The sequence below is a fragment of the Meles meles genome, chromosome 8, assembly GCF_922984935.1.
Source record: "Meles meles chromosome 8, mMelMel3.1 paternal haplotype, whole genome shotgun sequence".
NCBI classification, from domain to species: domain Eukaryota; kingdom Metazoa; phylum Chordata; class Mammalia; order Carnivora; family Mustelidae; genus Meles; species Meles meles.
In genome coordinates this window covers 60,907,232-60,921,289 of record NC_060073.1, presented here as the reverse complement: position 1 = coordinate 60,921,289, position 14,058 = coordinate 60,907,232, and the positions used below count along the sequence as shown (strand labels likewise).

Here is a 14,058-nt window from a genome sequence, read left to right as displayed (position 1 = left end):
TCCTCAGAGAGAAAACCTCAACACTTTGTAAGATGGTTGTCCTTGTGGCATAGAGGGTGTAGTGCAGGCTTACCCTGGGGATAAAAACTCCAGAGCACATTCTCGAGGAGCATGAGGGAAAGATGCCAGCATCATTGGCTTGTTAACTTTAAAGTATTGTGAAGTCATGGCATTTTAAACCATATAGGTTTAGAATCTTAGAATCCTGGAGTCTGTCCCAGGTTGGGTCGCATCACAGAAGTCATAGTTGAACCTTGTGACTATAGTCTTGCAGACCAGTCTCTTGCTTGCACATCCCTAGGACAGGAAGCTTACTATTTCTCTACACACAAAGAAAAGAGTAATAGCTCACTTTTAGAAGTGCTTTTAATATGCCAGGCACTATCCAAAGGGCTTTGCAATTATTCATTAATGTGCTTATCAGAGTAACCCTATGAAGTAGGTACTGTTGTGATCCCCATTTTATAGATGATGAGACCGCTGTAGTCTGTAGCTATTAGATCGCAGGGTTGGGGTTCAGGCCAGGCAGTGTGGCTCCGGACTACTCATAGCCATTACAGTGTGCTGTCAGTGTGCTGTATAACTTTCAGAGCAGGCATCTTAGGATTCAGGGGTATCCTGCCCTTCTGCATAGAAAAGAGATTCTCTCCACTCTAGCAAGACTCCTCATACCTTATTCCTCAAATCAGGAGTCGGCAAGCTTTCCCTATAGAGGACCAAATAATAAGTATTGGAGGTTTCTCGGGCCATATGGTGTCTGTCGTAACTACCATTACAGCAGGAAAGCAGCTATAGTTGATAAGTAAATGAATGGGCATGGCCATGTCACAGTAAAACTTTACTTCCCCAAATAAGCTGTGATTACAAAAAAAAAAAAAAAAAAAAAAAAAATTTGTAGTTTGCATGTTTTATTTATTTACTTATTTAAGTTTACTTATTTTTAGTAATCTCTACACCCAGTGTGAGGCTCAAACCCACGACCCTGAGACAAGAGTCACATGCCTTTCCAGCCAAGCCAGCCAGGCACCCCTGTAGTTTGTGTGCTTTAAATGTTAGTAGCATGAATAAAAGATTTGGTAATAAATACATTTGGAAATAGTCTCCTGCATATCCCTATCTTGGTGATTCATAGTTCATCCTGTCATTTAAAACTTCTCATTTAAACCTGTTTATCTCTATTCTACATTGCTGCTACTCTTCACTCCAAGGTGAAAAAGCCCTCAGGTGGCTCCTTTTAGGTGTCACAAGCCTAGACTTCCTCTTTTCCCCCACAGTATCTGCTTCACCTGCTCTAACTATGTATCGTAATTAGCACCACAGTCTAGAAACTTGGAGGACCCTGCTCCGTACTTCTCTTTCTCAGCGGACTCGTACCTCCACATCTAGTTAGTTTCTAGTTCTTCACAGTGCCACCTTCTCGTGCATGTATTCCACTCCATCCTCATTGCTACTTATTTCCCAAGCACATGTGACCACAAAACTAGCTTCGCATGGAACAAACTATGGATCTGAAAGGGGAAGATTAGATGACACAATTCCAAGGAAGAGGACAGGACACCTTTTGGTGGTGCCTTTTGTAACCATCAAATAGCAGCTCTCCTTGCTACTGAGTACCTCATCATGGGTGGGGTTGGGGTGGGGGGATGCCAAGCCAGTGCTGTGGAATGAGAGATTTGTGACCCTATGGCAGCTTGCCAAGAGATTCAGGATCTTTAGAAAAATGGGATTTTAGTTCAGGAAGAGATCTTCATTCTTAGCCTTCTGTTTTAACAATCTAGGAAACTAAGACCCAGAGACTTGGCAGTAGTCACTGCAAATTGGAAGAAAGCCTAAACTGAAACCTAGATCTGCTCTCTCCCAAGAAAGCACCCCTCTTCACCCTGCCCCCAAGTCCCTTATTGCAGAATCAGTACCATGTTGCTGACAAAGACCTTGGTGAGCATCCCTTAGGTAAAAGAGCTGAGTTGAGGCCAGGAGAAGCCCAGTGATTTGCCAGGCAGACTGAGCCAGAATGAGCTAGCACAGGGAAGAAGCTCCAGCAACACCCCTTTGGAGATCAGAAGCCAAGGTCTCCTGGCGCTGGCACTTCAACTCAGAAAGTAGTAGTTTCTAAAAACACTTGCCCTTTCTGAGTAGGAGAGTTGGGGGTCACTTGATGATCATCTAGTTTCCATAGAATCATTTCATTTTGTGTTCTGGAAGTACATGGTCTTGTTCCTGAGTGTTTTATGTTTCAGGTTTTTCCTGCTAATGTGGGATCTGACTCTATTTTCCAGAAGATTCAAAGGCAGCACAGTTTTATTGAATGGCTGATTGTGAACTCCCTGGGGCTAAGTTCCAGGTTGATGTGAAGTTTTATGACCCCTTACCTTAGGTCTTGAGGCCAGAAGTAGTCCTTCGCTGAGCTGCAGGAGTGGAGGAAAGCTGCTCTGTAGGGCAGTTTTTTAGCATCTGGGAAGATGAGGCTCTCTGAATGGCGTCCTCTGTGGGCTTTTCACCTTAAAATTGTCAGGGAAGAAGAGGAACATGGTAGGAGAAGTCCAAAAAGAGAGAGAGTTAAGGAAAAAACGAAAGAGAGAGTAAGGGGGAGAACAGAAGAAAACCAGGAACAGAAGACACCCCGGGCCACTGAGGGAGGCGAGAGAAAGCAGGAAGACGGATCGCATTAGGGAGCGAGTGGGCGGAGTCTCCCCCTTCTGTCTGTGCACACACACCCATCTCCTGGTACACAGACAGAATCCCAGACTGTCTGTGCTGCAGCGGTCCCTTAAGAGATCATCTGGTCCCAGCCTCTTATTTTATAGATCATACCCCTGAGAACCAGAGAAATCAAAGATGCCAGAATCACTCATGCAGCCCTGTGCACCAGGACTGAGGGAGCTGCCTCTGGGGCCAGGGCTTTCTGGGTGGAGCCCTGTTCTCTGTCTGTTCTCATCTGTGTTTCCAGCCTGGAACCAGCCCCTCCTTGTCTGGGGAGTCGTGACTGGGACCTGCTGCCTTCCAACGATGCTGTTCTGTCAACTAATTGGAAGTCTCTCTTATTGCCTTGGTACAGGATATACTGCGGGGACACCATACAAGGTCCCACCGACCCAGAGTAATACTGCTCCGCCCCCCTACTCCCCATCACCCAACCCTTATCAGACGGCCATGTATCCAATCAGAAGTGCCTACCCCCAGCAGAATCTGTATGCCCAGGTAGGTGCATCTGGAAGCCTGGGCCCACCTCAGAAGGAGGAGCCACCACCCTAGGTGGGGTGGGGGTGGCTGAGAAAGAGAGGGAAGGCAAGTTCATGGCTCTGGCCAGTTTTCCCTGTGGTATCATGGAAACAATAGCCCTATAGTCTACACACTCGCTCACCCCACCTCAGCTCCTGGAGGGCTTACACATGAAGTCATTTAGATTAACAGAGCCTAGAATGTCAGAGGAGCAAGGGCCCCAGGAGATCATCTAGCTCAATTCCTTTTTATACAAGTGGGGAAGCTGAGACACAGAGAGGAGAGCGACTTGTCCAAGGTCACATAGGGGGAGCTATTAGTTGAGTAAGGATGAGACCCAAAGTGTCTGGGCTTCTCTCCCTCACCCCCACATCCATGATCTAAACAGGGAGGAGGTAAGGGCTCAGGCTCTGTTACCAGTTCACTGTGTGATCTTGAGTGAGTTTCTCTCTCTCTATGTGCCTCCATGTCCCCATCTGGGCTCCTTCAGCTAGAGGATGTGTGTACTCTGAGGGGATGGCTATGATAGGGACTATGTGAGCTCCAGTATGCACATGGCACAGCTTTCTCGGGTGACCATTCTTTGTGAGGTTTCAAGTAGTGAGGAGAACACTTTAGAAAACAGCTACGTCATAGAGTAGAATGCGAAACTTTTAAAAGATAAGACAGTAGGCCTGAGATGGATTTTTCTTGTTTGTGGTAAGCTGCTTTGCACTATGTTCTCAGACCTCTGGGATTATAAACCCATATTTTGCGGCCCCTGTCAGTAGTTAGTAGAGGCATTTGAGAAGCTCTGGATTAAGACGATCCAGGGGCCTATGTCTACTCCCCACAAAGGTCAGTAGGACTGTGGGCTGTGGCAGCAGGAAGCAGCCATGTGATCTAGGCAGTGGGAAGTCACCTCAGACCTCTGTCTCCATCCTCACCTCTTTGCCTAGGGAAATAGTAAGAGACATCTGAGGAAATGCTTTGCATTTGTGACAGTTCCCAATAGGTAAGATGGCAGGACTCACACCAGTGTGACTGTCCCACTAGTAATGCTTCATGTGCATACACACGGTGGTCTGGATTCACCAGCCCCATCCATATCCTTCCTCATGAGCTAGAGTCCCTGCCTTTACATTTTAGTCAGCTTGCAAAAGCACGCTACAATAGGATGCAGACATTTTAAAATATTAAAATCAGGACTATTACCCCATCAGATCATCATAACAGCCCGAGGAGCAAGGCAGGACAGGGTTGGAGCCTTATTTTTCATACCAGAAGCTGAGCCTGATACGGAACTGTCCACAGTCATGTAGTAAGACAGACGCAGAGTCCCGCTGGGGCCCATACTTTGAGTCCCTGGGCCCGTGCTTCTCTGAGCCCATCTCAGAGGGTCTGGGAAGAACAGTCTCCCCTCCTTCCTCCTCTCTCCGTATCCTACCCCACGTCTCCAAAAGCCTGTATGACCTCAGCCTTTTTTCCCCAGGGAGCCTACTATACACAGCCGGTGTACGCTGCTCAGCCCCACGTCATTCACCACACCACGGTTGTCCAGCCCAACAGCATTCCCTCTGCCATCTACCCGGCACCTGTTGCTGCTCCCAGGACCAATGGTGTGGCCATGGGCATGGTGGCCGGCACCACCATGGCAATGTCAGCAGGTGAGGGCAGCATCTATGTCACTGTCCCCCTTCTCCTGAAACTCATGACAGACCAGAGAACACCGTCATGGAATCAAGTGTAGCATAGCATGAGAAATTGTTCTGGGAGCCCTGTCCACAGGGACGAGGAAGATTTCACGGAGAAGGACATATTGAGCTAGGTCTTACAGGGGGAACAGAAGCTAACCAGAGGGATGGAAGAGGGAAGAGCAGTGGAAAGAATATGAGCACAGCATGTTCACAGAATGGAAATGGGCCAAGGCCCTTAGAAAATAGGGGCGTGGAACTGGAAGGGCAGCTGGAGCAGTCAGTAAAGCCAAAGTGGAGAGGCCCAAATTCCTTTAGGGGATAGGGGAGCTAGCAAAGGGGTTTAAGGAACGGGGAGATGGGTTTGGTTTAAACATTCTTTGACTGCAGAGTGGAGGCGTGGTCAGACGGCAGAGGCTAGAAGTGGGTAGTTCAGTGGGGCAGCTATAGTTCAGAGGAAGGATGGTGGTACTTGGACTCTGGTTACAGAAAGGAGGGCGTGAGGCAATGTTATTTAGCAGGCAGGAGCTCAAGACCCTGTCCTGTAATTGACTGTAAGGCATGGCGTGCCCCTTCTCCATTTCTGGCTTACTCCAGAAATCACACCAGAGCCCGTCCATCTGGAATCTTGTGGATTGGGTAGAAACACCCCAGGAATAGCAGGGAAGTCTCTGGATGTGCTGACATTCAGAAGAAGAGCATGAGATGTCAAGAGGGCTATGAATAACCTTAAGAGACCCAGCTTTTTTTTTTTTTTAAGGTTTTTATTTATTTGACACAGAGATAGAGTACAAGCAGGGAGAGGGAGAAGCAGGCTCTCTGCAGAGCTGTGAGCCTGATACGGGGCTCGATCCCAGGACCCTGGGATCATGACCTGAGCCAAAGGCAGCAGCTTAACTGGCTGAGCCATCCAGGTGCCTTGAGACCCATCTTTTAAACAATCACTTAAGGGAAGAGAGTACAAGGGGTCTAATGGATGGGAGGTGAGAGCTGGGATTTTATTCTGCCCCTAATGTAAGGAGTTGTTGAGGCCTCTTTCCCTGGATCAGGTCAGTAAGCTATTGATTATCTGCTTGGTGCCAGCCTTGTTCTGGTCCTGGGGACCAGTTATTGACAGATAAGAGCCCCGCCTTTAGCAATAGCAGGGCTAGGGGTAAATACAACCATGTAAACCAACAGTTTCCACTCGGTAGAATAGGAGGAGCATACAAAGAAGAGTAAAAGGAAGCCACTGAAGACGGATGATTGACTCTGTCCTGGAGCATCAGCAAAACTTACCCTAAGGAGATGAAGCCTGGCAAGGTGGGAGGGGTGGGCAGCAGTTCATGAACAGGTCGGGAGGTGGGGGGGGCCCAGGTTGGGGAGCAGCTATATGAAAGGCCATGGCTTCATCCTCTTCATCCCAGTGCCCTGGGATGGCCTCATTGGGTTTACTCTTCTCTTTGGATACTCAGGTACCCTGCTGACTGCACCGCAGCACACCGCGATCGGGGCACACCCTGTCTCCATGCCAACATACAGGGCCCAAGGGACCCCCGCGTACAGCTATGTGCCCCCGCACTGGTAAAGCCTGCAGCCCATCCAAGTGAGTGGGGTCCGGGCTGGGAGAGGTAGGAGGATGACCAAATACCAGGATTGCCCCTAGCAAAGCCCCTGGCCTGGTCTACAGCACAGGTGTCTGCAGGGGCCAGTGACAGTCACAGCTGCTTTCCTGTTCCATGTTCAGTAATACCACTGTCAAGGACAGCTGTGACTTTGCATATGTTCTAGATACTTTACATATGTTATGTCATAATCCTTATTACGGTAGCTCTGTGAATGAGGATTATTAGCTCTATTTTACAGATAAATACATAGTTCAACACACCTAAACCAGTAGGACTCCAGTCCTCTAGTACTAAGTTCCATGCTCTTACCTACAGTCTTCAGACTTCCTTTAACTCTGAGCCTCATTCTTCAGATGAAGGCTTATCTTAATCAGAGAGAGACTTTGGGCCATTGCCCCTCACCCACCAGCTTCCTTCCAGACCTCACCCGACCCCTACCCTCACCACAGCCCCCAAGGCAGAGCCAGTGAACCTCAGGGCTCCAGGGATGTCACTGTTAAATTCTCTGCCCTCTCTCCTGATCTCCCCTGCCCTCCACCTCCTTCAGGAGCTCTTGGCACTGGACAGGAAGCAGGCAGCTCCACCAGGAAGGCACAGAGGGCTCCTGGTAGGGCACAGGATGGGATCCAGCGGCTCCCTGAAGTGGCCTCAGAAACAGCATTGTCACTAATGGCTCTCCCCTTCCTTCCTCAGATCTGGAGTCACACCTTGTATGCAACTACTCAAGTCTTACACAGGTGCTGGAGCAGTCCCCTAGCAGCACCACCTCTATTTGCAAGAAGAGACAACGGAAGTGCAAGGGTCACTTTGTGCATCTTTAACGGTTTTGGTTTTATTTTTGGTTTTTGTAAAAGCTGCTTTTTCTAATCTGCCTCTCCCCACTGTCCCCTTCTTAGCCGCTACCCTTCCAGGTCTGTCCCCTCCTCTTGACCAGGCACATCCTCTTTGCTCTTCTCTCCTTCCCCAAGCATCTGGTCCCTGGGGACCCCAGTCTAGTGGCAGGCAGAGAGTGGGGTTTATTGCAATGGTTCAGCTGAAGGTGTGATTTCCTTTGATGAGCATAACACATGCGGCCCTCGGGTCCAGGGTAGAAACTCAGAGCTGTTGAGCAAGTTACACCTCTGGGGGATCATTTATTTTTCCTAAGCAAGATTATTTGAGGACATGGCCATGTCCTAAAGCAAAGGAAAGTCTCCCGAGAACCATCGCAACAGACCAAGAACAGAACCGCCTGATTAGGTAGGAGTGTTCATAGCAGCTTAATACCCCAGGTGAGAACCTGGGAAAACCAGGTTCTTTCTTTGGGAGAACTGAGGGAGGGTGGGGGGAGGGGGGCACTGTGGGAGGGAAAGAGGGAAGAGAGGTGCTTGCCTGCTGGCTTTGGTTTGTAAGGTCTCTGGCCAAATTGTCTGGGCCTGGACCCTCTGATTTGCACAGTGTTGTTAACTGACCTGGCACTTCCTGAAAAGGTAATTTTGACCTCAGACCTGCCAAGCAGCTACAGGGTGATGGTATCTCAGTCTCCCAAAGCCTTGGAAGGCCAGGTGCCCTATGTAATCCAGACCTTGGCCCCTGAGCCTGCGTGGACCCACTCTGATAAGATGCTTCCTCCTGATTAGAGTGGGAACCTGTGGCACTTCTCTCCCTACCCTCTGCCCTTCCCGGTGCCAGGGCTCACCAGTCTGTCCATAGGGCTCTTGGTTACCTTGTGCCATTCACGGCCAAAGTGAAGGAACCACATTCCAGGTGGGTGCTGGCAGCTCTGAAGGTCAGGATAGTGAAGGAAAAGCAATAGCAATAAACATTTCATAGACTCATGGAACTGAAGGGACCTTAGCAATCATCTCATCCATTCCCCCATTTGATTGATGAGGAAGCTGAGGCCCAGAGAAGACGAAAGGACTTCCCTAGATCTTGCAGTAAATTAGCATTAAATGCAGCCTTCCTACCTAGGGGCATGTTACCCACAAAAATTTACCTAGGGATGGATTAGCTTGGTTTTGTAAAAATTAAGTCAGCAGCACCCACACCTGGTGAACTCTGGAACAGTCTCTGGGCTTTGGTTTCTGCTCTTTTCCTCCATGGATTCCAAAGGAGGGAGTTGAAGACTGGGCAGAGGTCACATTGGGGGCAGATGGCAGGAACAGAAATTGCAAATGAGGAAATAGCATTCGGAAATTCTGGGAAGACATCTGGAACTTTCATTCTATGCCGGACTCCAGTCCTAGAAGGAGCAAGTGGGCTGGCTGAAAAGGAGAATCTATGCTTTTAGGACAGTAGCCCCTCATCCTAAGAAGAGAGGAGGACAAGGATGAGACCCAGGAAACAGGGGCTTTTATGGGAGAAGAGGAACTTCTGAGTCAGGAATCATGGCTAGTCTCAGCCTGGAGCCCACTGTCCCAGAACTGTCCCCTGTACCCGGCTTCTGGCTGGGCCAGCAGCCCCTTTGGGGATGGAGGGGTGCAGGAACATTTTACTGTACAAAATGGGATCATTGATAGCATTTGGGACTTCTAAATAACCTTTTCATTTTAAATTCATGCATACTTGGACATACTCCTACCTGTACCTCCCATGTCTCCCTTAAAGGAGGAAAAAATTCAGGAAACTTGAGCCAGAAGGACCTCAGAGGCTGTCTGGCCATTTCCAGGAGGGCAGAGCCCATCAGCATCCAACTGAGAGCCAGGAGTTGGGGGACCTACCTTCTTGGCCTTCCAGGAAACTGCAGGACCAGTAAGGAGAAACCTAGCTATTCTAAATGGTCTGTTCTAGGGTGCTGATGGGGTTTCATTTTAAAACAACAGTTTTCCAGTGTTAATCCATTTTTTGCAAATACCTCCTCCTACTCTCTGGTTTTGTAAGGGTGGGTGAAGGTTGTTCTAGATTATGTCATATGTGTTTGGAAAATGCCAAAATAATACTAATGATGATAATAGGAAACCTCTGCATTTGTCAGATGCACCATAGGTTTCAGAGTGCTTCCCAGCATTTATTTTACTGGCCCTGAGAAAGAGACGGGGTCAGAGTTCTTGCACCCATTGAACAAATGAGGAAACTGGTTCTAGAAGGAAAGGGAACTTGCCAGTGTGAGCAGAATGCTAGTGTCTTAATAGGCTTCTCTGAACCTTGCTGCCTCTAGGTGAGCTGGCTAGAACCACAGAGAGGAGGTAAAAAGGAGACCTAGGAATGACCTTATTACTTTTGTTCTTTCTATACCAGTAAGTAAAAACTAACATCTAGTACCTCACAGTTCACAAAGCAATTTCACATCCATTCGTCTGGCTTAATCCTGTGAAATAGAGTATTCCTCCCGTTTGATCCATGGGGACACGGAGACTTGGGAAAGCAAAGAGACTTTGATAAGCACAGGACACAGCCGCCCGAATCCCAGTTTGTCCGCTTTCCCTCCAGTCAGATTCCACACCCAGGCTTGTGGACTGAAGCGTCTGTGCTCTGCACCCCCTCTTTGCCCTAGTATGTAATTCCAGATCAAAGACAGGCCCCGAGGCAAAAAGGTGCAGAAAGGCTGTGGTCTGGAAGATCCCAAGTCCAGCACCCCTTTCTCAGTATCTGAAGTAGAGCCCCAGTTCTGCTGGCCTCCCCTGCTTGCTTTGACGGAGATCCACAAGCCTAGCCAAGCTTAGGGAGTCATTGCAAAGGGAGTAAGTCCAGGAGAGCAGGGGCAATAGTGTGCCTCGGGCAGGAGGAACATTCCTGGTAGGATCATAAGCATCTGCTGGGCAGCATCCATAAGTACTGGATGGCCCAATGGCAAAGCTGGACAGAAGGTCAGCTGGAAGGGCTGGGTCACTGTAGGAAGGCCAGCAAGCCAGAGAGGACGAGGGGGTGTGCCCACAGGACATAGCTACAAAGGTGGCAGCTGCATGCAAACGCCTCTCCGCTGTCTCCCCCACCCCAGCACCACAAGCTTGGTGGCCGGGGTTAGGGGCACAGGTGGTTCCAGTCAGTAGCCTGTCCTCTTGGTTTTCGCAGCTTCTCCCTGACTCCCTCTCCTCATCAGCCTAGAGCCCAGGAGTCTGGAGTCTGGAGTGCCCCCAAGTGGTCAGAACATAACCTTGTTGCCACTTTCTGAAAAAACATGTTTTCTCCAGACAGGACAGTTGCTACAGCTCTTCTCTCTTGGCAGTGACCCTAAAGTGTATATCCCCTTAGCTAAATATTGAACAAGGCCAAATTCAATATCCATGGGTTCACCTATCCATGTTTTGTTTTGTTTTGTTTTTTTAATGTACAAAGTACTTTGACATGATTGCCAAATCCTCACTTTACACATGGGAAGGCTTAGGAGACTTGGGGCACCTGGCTGGCTCAGTCGGTAGAGCATGGGACTCTTGATCTCAGGGTCAGGATCTTGATCTCGGGGTCAGGAGTTAAAGCCCCACGTTGGGCCTAGAGCTTATTGGTGGGGGGTGGGGGAGGCTTAAGAGATTTGACAGAAGGCATACAGTTAAGAGAAGGAGCCCAAATTTGACCCTTCAAATCCTCTGCTCTTTCATCTGGCATCTGTCACCTGCTGGGTCTCGGTGGCAGGCAATGAAGAAGGGTTGAGCTATCTGCCCCCAAACAGAGGAAGACTCCCTAGAGATCTGGGGAGCTTAGTCCTCCCAGTTGAGATTTTTATGATGGGCAGGCCTTGAGGACCCTGGCAGCACCAGGAGGATGAAAATTGGCAACAAAAGGCCTAACTTGAACAAAACACTTTGGGGTCATAATGCCTAGGACTTGAAGCCACATTCAAGGGCAGCTCCAGGTATCTGTCCATTGAAAGACCCATGGCCCTGGGAAGCCTGCCCACTGTCCGCATGCAGTGAGTTGGCACTCCCAGGGAACCTGGTATAGCCCTGAATGGCCAAAAGCACATCGGACTTCAGTTCCTGGGCTTGCTTTTCCCACAGATGAGAATGAGGACCAAAGAGTTCCTACTTTATCTTAGCTCTTACCCCTGGCCACCCAAATTATTCCAAGTTTGAGATTTACTACTCCCAGAGAGCAGGGGTGGGGGGGGAGGGTCCTTTGTTCTGAGTGGTATTCAGAAATGAATCACATGGAGCATAAAAGTAGGGCAGGCCCCTTGGTCACCAAGCCTGGGGCCCTGCATATCAGAATCCTTAGCTCTGCTCCGTAGGCAGAGAAGAAAAGCCAGGAGGGCATGGGTCTTAATCTTTGTGTGGTCTTAGTTATAGCACTCTGGCTGGATTAATCACTTAGAGGTCACCGTTGGCGGCTGAGTGAAGATACGTGGAAGCTCTGCTTTTCTATCCTGTATTCTGCCACGTCCCTACAGAGTATGCGGTCCCATCTGCTTGCCAAGCTTCAGAGAGGGGCAGGTCAGGCAGTGGAGCGGGCAGGTAGGAGACCATCCCCGTGCAGGTGCACAGCCCCAGGGGAATCCAGGCCCCATCCAAAAGCAAGATCACAGCAGAGGAAACCCAGTCAGGCTAACCATCGATTCCTTATCTGAGCGTCTTGAGATCAGGCTCCCATGGGCATGCCAGGCAGACTGTGGTCCTTCACCTATGTTCCTGTCTCCTAGAAAACTTGTTTCTGAAGTTACATATTACATGGTTCCAGGGCCCAGCCTTCAAAATTCCTGCCTGGCAGGCCAGCTTCAACATTCCGTAGCCAAATTTGCCTGAGCCAGACTTGGGCCCCCTTCCCTCAGTTTCTCCAATGGTTATTTTATATCTTGCATGCTGTTGAGTCCAGTCCAGTGGCCATGGGAGGAACACAGGGGTTGGGACTGGCCACCACAAAGCCAGAAAGGGAAACGAGAACCTTTGTTTCCCGAGGCTGCATCCATAGTCCCTGGGCATTTGTGTTGTGGTGGTGAGGCCCTGTAGCCATCCCAGCTCCTGGTGAAGTGTGTACTCTCTTTCCTGAAGAGAACAGTTAGAACAGCTTTGCAGATAAGTACCAGCCCTTAGGAGTCAAATGGGTGAAACTTTGGGCTTGACCCCAGCAAGACCAGCATCTCGAGGTTCTAGCCTTCCTCATGCCTGTGAGTCAGGGAGAGTGGGAATGCCCACAGACCACCTTCTTGGGTCAGCCAGATCACGTGGCTCTGTGGGGGACTCCAGCTCCTCCTCCTTACCCAAGGGGAGGTAAGGCCAGGCTTCTAGCAACTTGGAAGTTGTCTATAATGACCTTTAAAGGCCCAAGGGTCTGTCCCCATCTCCTGACTATTTCATCCCTATTTCATATCACATGACAGAGAAGCCTGTTCTCGTGGCATGTTAACATCCCTGTAAGAGCATTGTATATGATTTTGTATTTTTTAATTCATTTTAATCTACAGGTTGGAATCTAATTTTTAAATTTTATTGGAACTCACATTTTAAAAAAGAAAAACATTTAAAATAATAATAATAAACCTTTGACCGGTGTCTTCCAAGTAGTTTGATCAAAGAACAAAACACAGCCTGGAGTGTAAAGATTGGAAAGCCCCATGGCCTTGCCTTGTGTGTATGAAGTGTAAATCTGGTTTTGTTTTGTCGTTTTGGATTCTTTTGGGTTTTTGTTTCGTTTTGTTTTGAAGATCAGATAGTGATCACTCTGAAAGATTGAAGCCAAGAATTTGTAACTATGATATTTACTGTAAGCTGTAGAACATTCAATAACTATTAAAAAAAAAAAAGTTTCCAAAAAAAAAAAAAAAAAAAAAGGTCCGGGGTGACCAGACTGGTGGTTTTTGGGGCAGGGAGACACAGCTCACCTCTTAGGCTAGTGAATCCCCTGGGTTTCTTCCCAAGCTCATTCTGAACTTGTTTTCACCAGTCAGGTAACACCTGTGGTGAATCTCCCCACAGGCTTAGCAGGCCTTCCCTGGGATTCAGCTGAGGGGCCTGGGAAGTAGCCATCAGCACCTGGACTAAGGTGGGTGATACGGGAGCTGGGGGCGCGGGTCATGAATGATGAGGGCTGCCATCTGCTGAGGGCCTCCCATGGGGCCAGCACTGCTTTCTGTTTAGTAACTCTCCTAATCCTCACAGCCCAGTGGGATGTGAGCCCCTCAAGAGGGGGCAGCCAAGGAGAGTAAGTACCTTGGCGCAGGTCACAGAGCTTGGAGCTCACACTTGGTCTGGCTCCACAGCCCAGCCAACTGAGTCCCACATTCTGCCCACCCTGGAGGCGGCAGTGTCTGTGTTTACTTAAACACAGGTAAATTTGTCAGGTGGGAAACCAAGGGAAGTGCTTACAGGTTTACAGTCACAGAACGACTGTCAGGGGAGGTCAGGTGGTCTCCATCCAAATAGTCACATGCTGTCAGTTTCTGTCCTGTATCTCTTCCTCCTCTCCCCTCTGGGCAAAGGCACTGCTCTAGCCCAGGCCCACGCTTCTCTCCCTGGTCGTTGTGGCCACCATTCCCTCCCAGGGCCTGACCGGGACCATCCACGCTCTCCCATCCTCTAAATGTTCAACCTCCTCAACTGGAAACCCCTCAAGCCTAACTGACCTGGCCCACACCAGAACTGTAATTACAGTTCAGGACTCCTAAGCACCCCAGCCCCTTCTCGCACCCTGTGCCTCTGCAGTATGCC

At 49.2% G+C, this 14,058-nt stretch overlaps 1 protein-coding gene across 4 annotated transcripts in view; it reads left to right on the top strand.

The window, feature by feature from the left end:
• The window catches only part of FAM168A (family with sequence similarity 168 member A), a 194,314-nt gene extending 181,153 nt beyond the window's left edge, over positions 1-13,161 (top strand). For all 4 annotated transcript variants that reach the window (XM_046015582.1, XM_046015578.1, XM_046015580.1 and 1 more), the window contains 4 exons: positions 3,056-3,198; positions 4,691-4,865; positions 6,347-6,477; positions 7,193-13,161. In XM_046015582.1, the coding sequence (XP_045871538.1) occupies positions 3,056-3,198; positions 4,691-4,865; positions 6,347-6,459 (431 nt within the window). In that variant the 3' untranslated portion in view covers positions 6,460-6,477; positions 7,193-13,161. The remainder of the gene's footprint in view (positions 1-3,055; positions 3,199-4,690; positions 4,866-6,346; positions 6,478-7,192) is intronic.
• The last annotated feature ends 897 nt before the right edge of the window (positions 13,162-14,058 follow it).